At 45.9% G+C, this 16,004-nt stretch overlaps 1 protein-coding gene across 8 annotated transcripts in view; it reads right to left on the reverse strand.

Annotated features, from left to right (window-relative positions):
• The window catches only part of LOC129860913 (plasma membrane calcium-transporting ATPase 3-like), a 50,676-nt gene that overhangs the window by 22,742 nt on the left and 11,930 nt on the right, over window positions 1-16,004 (reverse strand). For 5 of the 8 annotated variants that reach the window (XM_055931826.1, XM_055931828.1, XM_055931825.1 and 2 more), the window contains exons 7-11: window positions 8,029-8,079; window positions 7,650-7,688; window positions 7,094-7,255; window positions 6,694-6,908; window positions 6,158-6,400 (exon numbers count right to left, since the gene is read on the reverse strand). In XM_055931826.1, coding sequence (XP_055787801.1) covers window positions 6,158-6,400; window positions 6,694-6,908; window positions 7,094-7,255; window positions 7,650-7,688; window positions 8,029-8,079 — 710 coding nt within the window. The remainder of the gene's footprint in view (window positions 1-6,157; window positions 6,401-6,693; window positions 6,909-7,093; window positions 7,256-7,649; window positions 7,689-8,028; window positions 8,080-16,004) is intronic. The other 3 variants (XM_055931829.1, XM_055931827.1, XM_055931832.1) reach the window with 1 other exon arrangement.

A 16,004-nucleotide genomic window follows, 5' to 3' on the forward strand; every position in this document is an offset into this window, starting at 1 on the left:
CTATTAGTATACATGCACTTCATACGCCTTCCACTAGATGTCAATAGGCTGTGAGAGGTGAAATGGGGTCTCTAGCTCTTTCTATGGTCAAAAGAGAGAGCTTGGAATGACAGGACCCCAATTTCCTTTGTTCAGGAAGACGCGGAAAGCACTCCGCATTGGCTTCTGAAAAGCTGTTGTTATAGACGGCTAATATCTACGGCTTTGATTTTATTTGATAAATGTGACAATATCATCGTAAAGTATGTTTTTTCAATATAGTTTAACTTCTTGAGAATACAGGGGGTGCTGTTTCGCATTAGCATAATTGCCTCTACAGACTAAACTGCCTCTTATTCAATTATTGCTGTTACTATATGCATATAACCATATAGCATTGGATAGAAAACAAGCTATGGTTTCTAAAACCGTTCCAATTGAGTCTCTGAGTCAAACACAGGTCATTTCACAGCACTTTCCCTGAGCCAGAAAAAGATTGCAAGATGTGTATGCTCGCTTCAAAGCTCTGCCTATATATGGTCACGCGACCTATGACCCGAATGACACTTCCTTCTTCTTCCTCTGGGTGTCTGGAAGACGTCAGAGGAGAAATTTTTTGTTTATCTTGTACTGACGTGAAATAAGATCTATTTCTTTAGCGTGACCGACAACTTCCGGTTTCTGAGATGCGCGTTTTCAGAGGTGGCATTGTCTTTTGTTATGCTGACGTTACGGATGAAAACTATCTCCGTGTCGAAGTTTGTTTGATACATGTGACCATATCACCGTAATGTATGTTTTTTCAATATAGTTTAATCAGATTATTAGAATTTTTTCGGGAGTTTTGCCGTGTTCCGTTCTTTGAGTTTTTTAACTTTGGACATGGACCGTGCCAGTCGACCAGTACCCAGGCTAAATGAAGAGGGGAAGTTGCCATTGTGAATGGATTGAACGACTCATCAGGACTAAGGACACCTTGATCAACATTCTGATGAAAGACCAGCAATAGTAAGACCCAATTTACGATGTTATTTCATATATCTGTCGTGCATGTGAACTGGTCGCGCGCGTCCAGCTGGTTTTGGCTGGCCTGGTTATGCTAATTAGCTAGTTATGCTAATTTCGCTATAAAACATTTAAAAAATCTGAAATATTGTTTGGATTCACCAGATGTTGGGCTTTCAATGTCTGTACGCTGTGTATTTTTTCTGAAATGTTTTAAGACAAGTAATTAGTTATATAACGTTGGTCTCTGTAATTGTTCTAGCTGCATCAGCACTATATCAGATTGCAGCTGCAATGTAGAACTGTGATTTATACCTGAAAAATGCACATTTAAAAAAAAAAAACTATGCTATACCATAAATATGTTATCAGACTGTCATCTTAAGAATTTTTTTGTTGGTTAGTGGCTATCAATATCTTAGTTTAGCCGAATTGGTGATAGCACCTGATGGAGTAAGAAACTGTTGGAGTAAGAAAATGGTGTCATTTTGCTAACGTGTTTAGCTAATAGATTTACATATTGTGTCTTCCCTGTAAAACATTTAAAAAATCTGAAATGGTGGTTTTATTCACAAGATCTGTGTCTTTCATTGGGTGTCTTGGACTTGTGATTTAATGATATTTAGATGCTACTATTTAATTGTGACGCTATGCTAGCGATGCTAATCAGTGTGGGGGGTGTGGGGGGTGCTCCCGGATCCGGGTTAGGTACTCTGTAGAGGTTAATCAGATTATTGAATTTTTTTCGCGAGTTTTGGCGTGTTCCGTTCTCTGCGTTTGTTGACGATGGACAGCTTCGTGTCACTTAGCTAGTTTTGCTTGCTAAATCGAGAGAGGAAAAGGACATTCTAAAACCAAACAACGATTGTTCTGGACAAAGGACCACTTGTGCAAGATTCTGATGGAAGATCAGCAAAAGTAGGACCCATTTATGATGTTATTTCCTATTTCTGTCGAAAATGTGTTGTTGTGTTTTCCGCTTTGATTTTGGGCGTTGTCTCGCTGTAACGTAAGCTGGATCTCGTACTGAAGTTATTTTTAGAATTCTAACACGGCGATTGCATTAAGAACTAAGCTATCTTTAATTTGCTGTCCAACATGTATTTTTTAGTAAAGTTTATGAATAGTTATTTGATTAGATTAGGTGCCTCTCCAAGATTTCTCCGGACATTTTTATTGCATTTTGCCTACGTATTCACATTGTATAACCACGATTTGTGCCGCTAAATATGCACATTTTCGAACAAACCATATATGTATTGTGTAATATGATGTTATAGGACTGTCATCTGATGAAGTTTGAGAAGGTTAGTGAAAAAATTAACATCTTTTGCTGGTTTATTCGTTATCGCTACTGTTGGCTTGAATCAATGCTGTTGTGTGGTTGGCTATTGTAGTAAGCTAATATAATGCTATATTGTGTTTTCGCTGTAAAACACTTAAATAATCGGAAATATTGGCTGGATTCACAAGATGTTTGTCTTTCATTTGCTGTACAACATGTATTTTTCATAAATGTTTTATGATGAGTATTTAGGTATTTCAATTTGGTCTCTGTAATAGTTCTAGCTGCTTCGGTGCTATTTGTGATTGCAGGTGCAATGTAAAACTATGATTTATACCTGAAATATGCACATTTTTCGAAACAAAACATTGATTTATTGTATAACATGTTATAAGACTGTCATCTGATGAAGTTGTTTCTTGGTTAGTTAGGTTGGTTTTGTGCAAGCTACCTGTGCTGTGAAAAATGTCTGTGCTTTTTTGTATTTGGTGGTGAGCTAACATAAATATACGTGGTGTTTTCGCTGTAAAACATTTTAAAAATCGGACATGTTGGCTGGATTCAAAAGATGTGTATCTTTCATTTGCTGTATTGGTGTCACGTTCCTGACCTGTTTTCCTTTGTTATGTATTTGTTTTAGTTGGTCAGGGCTTGAGTTGGGTGGGTTGGTCTAGGTTTGATTTTCTATGTTGGGATTTTGTGTTCGGCCTGGTATGATTCTCAATCAGAGACAGCTGTGAATCGTTGTCCCTGATTGAGAGTCATACTAAGGCAGCCAGGGTTTCACTTGTGTTTTGTGGGTGTTTGTTCCTGTGTCAGTGTTTGGGCCACACAGGACTGTTTCAGGTTAGTCACGTTTGTTGGTTGTTGTATTTTGTAGTGTTTGTTGTTTTCCCATTAAAATATGAATACTTACCAATCCGCATCTTGGTCCGATCCATGCTCCTCCTCGTCTGAGGAGGAAAACGACTACGACAGCCGTTACAGAAACACCCACCATAACAGGACCAAGCGGATTGGAGAAGGAAGGCAAGAACAACAGCAATGGGGAAAAGAGGAATGGACTTGGGAGGAAATCCTAGACGGTAAAGGACCCTGGGCAGAGTCAGTGGAGTGTCGCCGCCCCAAAGCGGAGCTGGAGGCAGCGAAAGCGGAGAGGAGATATTATGAGGCGAAAGCAAGGCAGAGCGGCTGGAAGCCCGAGAGGCTCACCCAAAAATGTCTTGGGTGGGGGGCTAAGAGGTAGTGGGCCGAGGGCAGGTAGGAGACCTGCGCCCACTTCCCAGGCTAACCGTGGAGAGCGGGAGTACGGGCAGACACCGTGTTACGCAGTAGAGCGCACGGTGTCTCCTGTACGTGTTCATAGCCCGGTGCGGGTTATTCCACCTCCCCGCACTGGGAGGGCTAGATTGGGCATTAAGCCAAGTGCCATGAAGCCGGCTCTTCATATATGGCCTCCAGTACGTCTCCTTGGGCCGGCTTACATGGCACCAGCTTTACGCATGGTGTCCCCGGTTCGCCTACATAGCCCGGTGCGGGTTATTCCACCTCCCCGCATTGGTCGGGCGACGGGGAGCATTCAGCCAGGTAAGGTTGGGCAAGCTCAATGCTCAAGGGAGCCAGTACGCCTGCACGGTCCGGTATTTCCGGCGCCACCTCCCCGCCCCAGCCCAGTACCACCAGTGCCTACTCCACGCACCAGGCTTCCAGTGCGTTTCCAGAGCCCTGTTCCTCCTCCACGCACTCTCCCTGTGGTGCGTGTCTCCAGCCCAGTGCCTCCAGTTCCGGCACCACGCACCAAGCTTCCTGTGCGTCCTGAGAGCCCTGTACGCACTGTTCCTTCTCTCCGCACTCGCCCTGAGGTGCGTGCCCTCAGCCCGGTACCATCAGTGCCGGTACCACGCACCAGGCCTATAGTGCACATCGAGAGTCCAGTGTGCCCTGTTCCTGCTCCCCGCACTAGCCTTGAGGTGCGTGTCTCCAGTCCGGTACCACCAGTTCCGGCACCACGCACCAGGCCTACTGTGCGCCTCAGCGGGTCAGAGTCGTCCGTCTGCCCAACGCCGCCTGCACTGCTCGTCTGCCCAGCGCCGTCTGAGCCATCCGTCTGCCCAGCGCCGTCTGAGCCATTCGTCTGCCCAGCGCCGTCTGAGCCCTCCGTCTGCCCAGCGCCGTCTGAGCCATCCGTCTGCCCAGCGCCGTCTGAGCCATCCGTCTGCCCAGCGCCGTCTGAGCCATCCGTCTGCCCAGCGCCATCTGAGCCATCCGTCTGCCACGAGCCATTAGAGCCGCCCGTCTGTCCCGAGCCATTAGAGCCGTCCGTCAGTCAGGAGCCGCCAGAGCCGTCCGTCAGTCAGGAGCCGCCAGAGCCGCCCGCCAGTCAGGAGCTGCCAGAGACGCCAGCCAGTCAGGAGCTGCCAGAGCCGCCAGACAGTCAGGAGCTGCCAGAGCCGCCAGACATTCAGGAGCTGCCAGAGCCGCCAGACAGTCAGGAGCTGCCAGAGCCGCCAGACAGTCAGGAGCTGCCAGAGCCGCCAGCCAGTCAGGAGCTGCCAGAGCTGCCCTCCAGTCATGAGCTGCCCTCCAGTCATGAGCTGCCCTCCAGTCATGAGCTGCCCTCCAGTCCGGAGCTGCCACTCAGTCCGGAGCTGGCACTCAGTCCGGAGCTGCCATCCCTCAGTCCGGAGCTGCCATCCCTCAGTCCGGAGCTGCCATCCCTCAGTCCTGGTGCTGCCCCTTATCCTGGTGCTGCCCCTTATCCTGGTGCTGCCCCTTATCCTGGTGCTGCCCCTTAGTCCGGTGCTGCCCCTTAGTCAGGTACTACCCCTTGGTCAGGTGCTACCCCTCGGTCAGGTGCTACCCCTCGGTCAGGTGCTACCCCTCGGTCAGGTGCTACCCCTCGGTCAGGTGCTACCCCTCGGTCAGGTGCTACCCCTCGGTCAGGTGCTACCCCTCGGTCAGGTGCTACCCCTCAGTCTGTTACTGCCCTTTGGAATAGTGGGATTGACATGGAGGGTGAATATTGGGAGGAGGCCACGGAAGCGGGGGTTGACTATGGTGGGGTAGGGACCACGACCAGCGCCAGAGCCGCCACCGTGGATAGACGCCCACCCAGACCCTCCCCTAGACTTTGTGCTGGTGCGCCCGGAGTTCGCACCTTAAGGGGGGGGTTCTGTCACGTTCCTGACCTGTTTTCCTTTGTTATGTATTTGTTTTAGTTGGTCAGGGCGTGAGTTGGGTGGGTTGGTCTAGGTTTGATTTTCTATGTTGGGATTTTGTGTTCGGCCTGGTATGATTCTCAATCAGAGACAGCTGTGAATCGTTGTCCCTGATTGAGAGTCATACTAAGGCAGCCAGGGTTTCACTTGTGTTTTGTGGGTGTTTGTTCCTGTGTCAGTGTTTGGGCCACACAGGACTGTTTCAGGTTAGTCACGTTTGTTGGTTGTTGTATTTTGTAGTGTTTGTTGTTTTCCCATTAAAATATGAATACTTACCAATCCGCATCTTGGTCCGATCCATGCTCCTCCTCGTCTGAGGAGGAGAACGACTACGACAGCCGTTACAATTGGACTTGTTAATGTGTGAAAGTTAAATATTTCTAAAAAATATATTTTGAATTTCGCTCCCTGCACTTGGCCTGGCTGTTGTCATATTGTGCCCGACATCGGGCTTGCAGCCCAAAAAAGTTTTTAACATGAACAAAATAAATTTCCATCCAAATGGCCAATAAAGATGTAAATGTCTTTGCCAGTTAACCAGAAAATAACCAGAAAAGATAATGTTGTGTCCCTTTACCATTCCGCATTGCAGACATTATCCACAATATAAATATGGGAGCATTCAACAATGTGCAGGTATCTATCTATCTTTCATAATCCACCCTCTCACCATAATCTTGGAGGTGTAGGCGCTGTTGACAGCTATGGCGTTGACAAGCGTGTCCAGCACTTTAGGATTCATCTGGTCAGGGTGTGGGACCTTGTGGAAGTGCTGGTCGCCCGCATAGGCCTGCACCACGGTCATTCGGTTGGTTGTGAGGGTGCCTGTCTTGTCGGAGCAGATGGCCGTGGCATTGCCCATGGTTTCACAGGCATCCAGGTGGCGCACCAAGTTATTGTCCTTCATCATTTTCTACAGGGAAGGAGGGGGAAACAGACGGAGAGGGATCTTACTGTTAGGCCTCCACCTGAGATACTACAATACAATTCAGCTGCATGTACAATATATAGTATAGTGTAATCGTGCCTTGATTTTGCCATATGGGGGATATTCGAGCAAAAACACGATTTAACATGATTGTCACATAATGTCTACAGCAGCGCGCACGCACACACAAGCACGCACGCACGCACACACAAACGCACGCACACACAAGCACGCACGCACGCACACACACACACACACACACAGTTTATTACCCTTACCTTGACAGAGTAGGCCAGTGATATAGTAACAGCCAGTGGCAGCCCCTCAGGCACAGCCACCACCAGCACTGTGACGCCGATGATGAAGAACTTGACAAAGTACTGCACATAGACGGGGGTACACTCAGTGAGCCACTCCCGGCCCTGCACCACAAAGGTCTCAATCACAAAGTACATCACCAGGATGATCACTGTGATGGCTGACATGACCAGACCTGAGGAAGAGGACAGACAGACACACAGACATGGCTACTTAGATCAAAGAACAATGTGAGGAGTTTGTCGGTAGTAGAGAATGCACTGCTAGGCAACCTTGTGCATACACAGGTCAAGTCAGAGTGAACAAGCAGGCCAGCAAAAAATTGATTATGAACGCTGAACGTTTAGAGTCAGCCCTCACCTGCCTTCCCGATCTGCACGGCCAGTTTAGTGAGTTTGCCCTGGAGCACAGACTTCTCTTTTTTAGGCACGTTGCCCTTTTTCTTCTCCGCTTCCACCTCCCCACCTTCAGCGCTCTTCAGGGGCTGCATCTCCATGGCAACAGCCTCATCCTGTTTCTTGGCTAAGGTTGGGGGTTGTCACAAAGTTAGGGAGTGGTTAGGACGGTTAGAGAAAAGCCAAGAGGTGTAGTGGGCGTTTCGGCACAAAATGGCTGCCATGGTGGGTTCTACAGCTACAGTGTGCAACTGTAACAGGATGTAAAGCACTTATGAGACCTAATGAAAAGGGCTGTATACATACAACCCATTATTATCAAATGTACAGGTAATATGTTTTCAACATAAATCAAGATATTGCTTCCATCTTATTTGATAAGTAAAATGTTTGAAAATATTTTGTATAAATTATTACCTCATGCCATCTGTTGTTTGCATAGTTCCCCAAAGGATTAACATAAAGTAGCCTACTTGAAATGATGGATGATTCCTCTGCCTTGGAATCCCCCTGTTTCTTACCTTTGTTCTGATTGTTTTCCAGTGTCCCATCTTGCTTGCCTGTGATTAGGCGAGAGAGAGACAAATATCTAGACTGATACAGCTGAATGTGACACTGGCATATTGCTGTATGGGAGGCAAACATTGCTCCAATTTTAACCCCCCTAAAGGAGTAAAAATCGAATGGGAAAATGAATAGACAAAATGAAAGTGACAGAAACGTGTGAAGAAATCGCCATGACTTATATCAACATGTTAAACTTAATTTTCAAAATATTTTACAGTTTGTTCTTTTTTTCCCAATTACATTAGGGGTCCACAATCTCCCATGGGAGTCCCATGGAATATCTCTAGCAAACCCCTTCACCAATCTAACTAGTCTAGTAGGGGAAACACCTACCATTCGTGATGCTGATCTGTTTTGCTTCGACTGCAGGGGTATTATTGCCCTCTGATGAGATAGTGGTTTGGGATTTGAGATAGGGACAGGGACAATAAGAGATTTTATCAAATTAAGAGACAAAAACAATCAAAACAGTAAAAAGGATGAGCAACAGAAACAACAAACAAGGAATGAAAAAAAATGAATGTATGAGACCTCAGGAGCAGCAAATAAGTAAACCATTGCATCATGTCTTTCTGTGGTCTTCATTGTGAAGCTTCGTCCTAACCAGAGGCTTCCCCCTCTGTGTAACCCCATCTCCATCTTGCTCTCCCCCTTTCCATTCAAGTATTGATTGCTTTGCATACTCCTATGCTTTTAGATATAATTATTAAGCAGCTAGCTACCACTCTTCATATCAAGGAGAGGGAGACAGGGAGAAAAGTCTCTGCCCATGTACTGTAAATGCACACTGTACAGTTCAGAGATGCTTTGCTCTCTCTTTCTCATAAGCAGAAGTAACATCAGGCCTTGAATGACACAGCTTAACTTAATGGAGCATCTCTTCAACACACCTATTGAAACTGCCAATGCATGATACTTATATACATCTGTCTGTGTATATATAGTATAAGAAACAGAAATTGTGAGTCAATCATATGTAAATACATCCATGTATATATGAAAAGTTCCTTTCCAAAACATTATATGCACTGATTTTTTACATTTGTGTTTTTTCATCAGAAGGGAATGCTTATGGGTGTGTAAAATATCACTGGTCTCATATTTTTGTTCATATATTTTAGATGTGTATTAAAATTAGTTTTGTTGCAAAACGATATACAGTTGAAGTTGGAAGTTTACATACACTTAGGTTGGAGTCATTAAAACTTGTTTTTCAACCACTCCAAAAATGTCTTGTTAAAACTTCTTGTGAATAGGGAGGCGCTGTTTTCACTTTGGAAAAAATCGTGCCCAAATTAAACGGCCTCGTACTCTGTTCTAGATCATACAATATGCATATTATTATTACTATTGGATAGAAAACACTCTGAAGTTTCTAAAACTGTTTGAGTTATATCTGTGAGTAAAACAGAACTCATTTGGCAGCAAACTTCCATACAGGAAGTGAAAAATTTGAAAACGAGGCTCTGTGTCAGGGCCTGCATATTCAACTGGCTTTTATTTATGGATCTGTATGCACTTCATACGCCTTCCACTAGATGTCAACAGGCAGTAGAATGTTGAATGGGGTGTCTAGCTTGATGTGAGGCCGAATAAGAGCTTTTGGAGTGGCAGGTCAGCTCTTTTGTCAGTTTTCGACGGCGCGAGGGGGAACCTCACATTGTCTTCTGAAAAGGGTTCGGTATACACGGCAAATTGCTCCGGCTCTGATTTTATTTGATACATATCAGAAAAACATCATAAAGTAGGATTTTTCAACCGAGTTTGATCAGTTTATTCAACGTTTATTGGGAATTTTTGAATTTTTCGTTCCATGCGTCAAGAGATGATGGACACGTGAGCTCGACATGGCTAGCCAAAGTTGCTAATTCGACAGAAGAAATTGACATTTTAAAACCAAACAACGATTTATTCTGGACCTAGGACTCCTTGCACAACACTCTGATGGAAGAACAGCAAAAGTAAGACAACATTTAGGATGTCATATCTAAGATGGCGTAGCAGTCAGATGTCCTTTGTCCTCGTCTTGCCCCGTGTATATATATTTTATATATTTTTCTTCGCATATCTTTTTATATATATATTTTTTTCTTCTTAAAAACTCAACTTCAAAACACTCTCCTGCAACCCACCTCACCAAATGTGGTGCGGATCTGTTTTTTTTTCCTCAAAAGTATTATTCACCTCGTATCCGAAATCTACAACAGAAGCTAGCCAGAAGTTAGCCAGCTCACAAGCTAACGTTAGTAGTTCAGCTAACCACAGCTAGCGCTTATCAGCTATCCTTTAGCTGCTATCCGAGTGACTATTGGCTAACATCAATTCCGGAGCAAACACCAATTATCCCGGAGCTAGCCAGCTGAAGAGTTCCGTCAGCCACTCCTGGGCTACAATCACCTATCCGGACCCGTTTTACTGCCGATGCGGAGCCCCTCCGGGCCTTCACGACTGGGATACCGACGTTATCTGCCCGAGGGAGTATTTCAACTGGCCCCTCCATCGCGACGTAACCTGAACGTCCATATGCTAACTGCGGCCCGCTAATCGTTAGCTGTCTTGAGCATATCGGCTGCTATCTGAACAGGTCTATCGAACAATCTTCTTAGGCCACTATAACTATTTTGACAATTGGATTGGTCCCCTCTACCACACGGAACCCCACTAATCTACCGACGGAATTGCACGGCGTGGCTAAAAACAGACCTCCATCTTCTGCTAGCTTGCTACCCATGACTAGCTGTCTGAATCACGAAGCTAGCACCAGTTAGCATACACAATTCTACAATTCACAACCTCTCTTTCGCCACCGCCATCCGGCTTGGATTCTCTGTCGACACGACCACGTCTGGTCTGCAGACGAACACCCCATCCGCTGTGCCCTCAACCGGCCTCCGTCTGAGCAGACCCCCTCCGTCTGAGCAGACCACCCCCCCGGGCTACTAACTTTAAACGCTGCGGGCTAGCTTAGTGGAGGCCTCACTGCTCCATCTACGGCTGCCCCCTGGACACTATGATCACTCGGCTACATAGCTGATGCCTGCTTGACTGTCCATTAATTCACGGTACTCCATTCCGTTTATTTGTGTTTTATCTGTCGGCTCTGTGCTTTAACTCAGGATCTGTGTGTAGTTAATCCGACCCTCTCTGCCTGGTCGTCTCCATTTTTACCTGCTGTTGCTGTGTTAGCTGACTAGCTGCTGTTATCTCACCTGTTGTTTTAGCTAGCTCTCCCAATCAAGACCTGCAATCACTTTATGCCTTATTGTATGTCTCTCTCAAATATCAATATGCCGTGCATACTGTTGTTCAGGCTAGTTATCATTGTTTTGGTTTGCAATGGACCCCGTAGTTCCACTCTCCGTACCTCTGATACCTCCTTTGTCCCACCCCCCACACATGCGGTGACCTCACCCATTGAGACCAGCATGTCCAGAGATACAACTTCTCTTATCATCACCCAGTGCCTGGGCTTGCCTCCGCTGTACCCGTGCCCCACCATACCCTGGTCTGCACATTATGCCCAGAATATATTCTACCACGCCCATAAATCTGCTCCTTTTATTCCTTGTCCCCAACGCTCTAGGCGACCAGTTTGGATAGCCTTTAGCCGCACCCTCATCCTACTACTCCTCTGTTCCTCGGGTGATGTGGAGGTAAACCCAGGCCCTGCATGTCCCCAGTCACCCTCATTTGTTGACTTCTGTGATCGAAAAAACCTTGGCCTTATGCATGTCAACATCAGAAGCCTCCTCCCTAAGTTTGCCTTACTCACCGCTTTAGCACACTCTGCCAACCCTGATGTCCTTGCCGTTTCCGAATCCTGGCTTAGGAAGGCCACCAAAAATTCTGAGATTTCCATACCCAACTATAACACTTTCCGTCAAGATAGAACTGACAAAGGGGGAGGAGTTGCAATCTACTGCAGAGATAGCCTGCAAAGTTCTGTCATACTTTCCAGGTCTATGCCCAAACAGTTCGAACTTCTAATTTTAAAAATTAATCTCTCCAGAAATAAGTCTCTCACTGTTGCCGCCTGCTACCGACCCCCCTCAGCTCCCAGCTGTGCCCTGGACACCATCTGTGAACTGATCGCTCCCCATCTAGCTTCAGAGTTTGTTCTGTTAGGTGACCTAAACTGGGATGTGCTTAACACCCCGGCAGTCCTACAATCTAAGCTTGATGCCCTCAATCTCACACAAATCATCAAGGAACCCACCAGGTACAACCCTAAATCCGTAAACATGGGCACCCTAATAGACATTATCCTGACCAACTTGCCCTCCAAATACACCTCTGTTGTCTTCAATCAAGATCTCAGCGATCACTGCCTCATTGCCTGTATCCGCCACGGGTCCGCGGCCAAACGACCACCCCTCATCACTGTCAAACGCTCCCTAAAACACTTCTGCGAGCAGGCCTTTCTAATCGACCTGGCCCGGGTACCCTGGAAGGATATTGACCTCATCCCGTCAGTTGAGGATGCCTGGTCATTCTTTAAAAGTTACTTCCTCACCATATTAGACAAGCATGCTCCGTTCAAAAAATGCAGAACCAAGAACAGATATAGCCCTTGGTTCACTCCAGACCTGACTGCCCTCGACCAGCACAAAAACATCCTGTGGCGAACTGCAATAGCATCGAAGAGCCCCCGCGATATGCAACTGTTCAGGGAAGTCAGGAACCAATACACGCAGTCAGTCAGGAAAGCAAAGGCCAGCTTTTTCAAGCAGAAATTTGCATCCTGTAGCTCTAACTCCAAAAAGTTCTGGGATACTGTATAGTCCATGGAAAACAAGAGCACCTCCTCCCAGCTGCCCACTTCACTGAGGCTAGGTAACACGGTCACCACTGATAAGTCCGTGATAATCGAAAACTTCAACAAACATTTCTCAATGGCTGGCCATGCCTTCCTCCTGGCGACTCCAACCTTGGCAAACAGCCCCGCCCCCCCCCGCTGCTACTCGCCCAAGCCTCCCCAGATTCTCCTTTACCCATATCCAGATAGCAGATGTTCTGAAAGAGCTGGAAAACCTGGACCCATACAAATCAGCTGGGCTTGACAATCTGGACCCCCTATTTCTGGACCCCCTTACTGTCCGCCGCCATTGTCGCACCCCCTATTACCAGCCTGTTCAACCTCTCCTTCGTATCATCTGAGATCCCCAAGGATTGGAAAGCTGCCGCGGTCATCCCCCTCTTCAAAGGGGGAGACACCCTGGACCCAAACTGTTACAGACCTATATCCATCCTGCCCTGCCTATCTAAGGTCTTCGAAAGCCAAGTCAACAAACAGATCACTGACCATCTCGAATCCCACCGTACCTTCTCCGCTGTGCAATCCGGTTTCCGAGCCGGTCACGGGTGCACCTCAGCCACGCTCAAGGTACTAAACGATGTCATAACCGCCATCGATAAAAGACATTACTGTGCAGCCGTCTTCATCGACCTGGCCAAGGCTTTCGACTCTGTCAATCACCATATTCTTATCGGCAGACTCAGTAGCCTCGGTTTTTCTAATGACTGCCTTGCCTGGTTCACCAACTACTTTGCAGACAGAGTTCAGTGTGTCAAATCGGAGGGCATGTTGTCCGGTCCTCTGGCAGTCTCTATGGGGGTACCACAGGGTTCAATTCTCGGGCCGACTCTTTTCTCTGTATACATCAATGATGTTGCTCTTGCTGCGGGCGATTCCCTGATCCACCTCTATGCAGACGACACCATTCTGTATACTTCCGGCCCTTCCTTGGACACTGTGCTATCTAACCTCCAAACGAGCTTCAATGCCATACAACACTCCTTCCGTGGCCTCCAACTGCTCTTAAACGCAAGTAAAACCAAATGCATGCTTTTCAACCGTTCGCTGCCTGCACCCGCACGCCCGACTAGCATCACCACCCTGGACGGTTCCGACCTAGAATATGTGGACATCTATAAGTACCTAGGTGTCTGGCTAGACTGCAAACTCTCCTTCCAGACTCATATCAAACATCTCCAATCCAAAATCAAATCTAGAGTCGGCGTTCTATTCAGCAAAAAAGCCTCCTTCACTCACGTCGCCAAACTTACCCTAGTAAAACTGACTATCCTACTGATCCTCGACTTCGGCGATGTCATCTACAAAATAGCTTCCAATACTCTACTCAGCAAACTGGATGCAGTTTATCACAGTGCCATCCGTTTTGTTACTAAAGCACCTTATACGACCCACCACTGCGATCTGTATGCCCTAGTCGGCTGGCCCTCGCTACATGTTCGTCGTCAGACCCACTGGCTCCAGGTCATCTACAAGGCTATGCTAGGTAAAGTGCCGCCTTATCTCAGTTCACTGGTCACGATGGCTACACCCACCCGTAGCACGCGCTCCAGCAGGTATATCTCACTGATCATCCCTAAAGCCAAAACCTCATTTGGACGCCTTTCCTTCCAGTTCTCTGCTGCCTGCGACTGGAACGAATTGCAAAAATCTCTGAAGTTGGAGACTTTTATCTCCCTCAACAACTTTAAAAATCTGCTATCTGAGCAGCTAACCGATCGCTGCAGTTGTACATAGTCCATCTGTAAACTACCCACCCAATTTACCTACCTCACCCCCCATACTGCTTTTATTTATTTACTTTTCTGCTCTTTTGCACACCAGTATCTCTTCTTGCACATGATCATCTGATGATTTATCACTCCAGTGTTAATCTGCTAAATTGTAATTACTCGATTTATTGCCTACCTCATGCTTTTTGCACACATTGTATATAGATTCTCTTTTTTTTTCTACCATGTTATTGACTTGTTTATTGTTTACTCCATGTGTAACTCTGTGTTGTTGTCTGTTCACACTGCTATGCTTTATCTTGGCCAGGTCGCAGTTGCAAATGAGAACCTGTTCTCAACTAGCCTACCTGGTTAAATAAAGGTGAAATAAATAAATAAAAAAAGTTTTTTTTTTCGTATTTCTGTGTAATATGTTGACTTTAACATGGCGGAGAATAGGTGAGCGCTGTCGCACAATAACGCATGCTGTATGTTGTGGTAAAGTTATTTTTTTAAATCTAACACAGCGGTTGCATTAAGAACCAGTGTATCTTTCATTTGCCATACAACAAGTATTTTTATGTAAAGTTTATGATGAGTTCTTTGGTCAGATTAGGTGAGTGTCCAAAATATCTCTGGACATTCTGGTGAATTGTTGCTACGTATTCACAATGTATAACCACGATTTGCAGCTCTAAATATGCACATTTTCGAACAAAACATAAATGTATTGTATAACATGATGTTATAAGACTGTCATCTGATGAAGTTGTTTAAGGTTAGTGATTAATTGTATCTCTATTTCTGGGTTTTGTGAAAGCTACCTATGCGGTGGAAACATGGTGAAAACATGGCGTTGTGTGTTTGGCTATTGTGGTTAGCTAATATAAATACATATTGTATTTTCACTGTAAAACATTTTAAAAATCGGAAATGATGGCTGGATTCACAAGATGTTTATCTTTCATTTGCTGTATTGGACTTGTGATTTCATGAAATTATATTATATGATATCACTGTCCCGCTAGGCTATGCTAGTCAGCTTTTTTGATGAGGATGCTCCCGGATCCGGGATGGGTATCACTGAAAGGTTTTAACAAACTATAGTTTTGGCAAGTCGGTTAGGACATCTACTTTCTACAAATAAATTGTGGACCTCCACAAGTCTTCTTCATCCTTGGGAGCAATTTCCAAACACCTGAAGGTACCACGTTCATCTGTACAAACAACAGTGCGCAAGTATAAACACCATGGGACCACGCAGCCGTCATACCGCTCAGGAAGGAGACGCATTCTGTCTCCTAGAGATGAACGTACTTTTGTGCAAAAAGTGCAAATCAATCCCAGAACAACAGCAAAGGACCTTGTGAAGATGCTGGAGGAAGCAGGTACAAAAGTAACTATATCCACAGTAAAACGAGTCCTATATCGACATTACCTGAAAGGCCGCTCAGCAAGGAAGGAGCCACTGCTCCAAAACCACCATAAAAAAGCCAGACTACGGTTTCCAACTGCACATGGGGATAAAGATTGTACTTTTTGGAGAAATGTCCTCTGGTCTGATGAAACAAAAATATAACTGTTTGGCCATAATGACAATCGTTATGTTTGGAGGAATAAGGGGGAGGCTTGCAAGCCGAAGAACACCATCCCAACCGTGAAGCACGGGGGTGACAGCATCATGTTGTGGGGGTGCTTTGCTGCAGGAGTGACTGGTGCACTTCACAAAATAGATTGCATCATGAGGCAGGAAAATTATGTGGATATATTGAAGCAACATCTCA

This window comes from Salvelinus fontinalis, chromosome 8 (assembly GCF_029448725.1).
Source record: "Salvelinus fontinalis isolate EN_2023a chromosome 8, ASM2944872v1, whole genome shotgun sequence".
NCBI lineage: Eukaryota > Metazoa > Chordata > Actinopteri > Salmoniformes > Salmonidae > Salvelinus > Salvelinus fontinalis.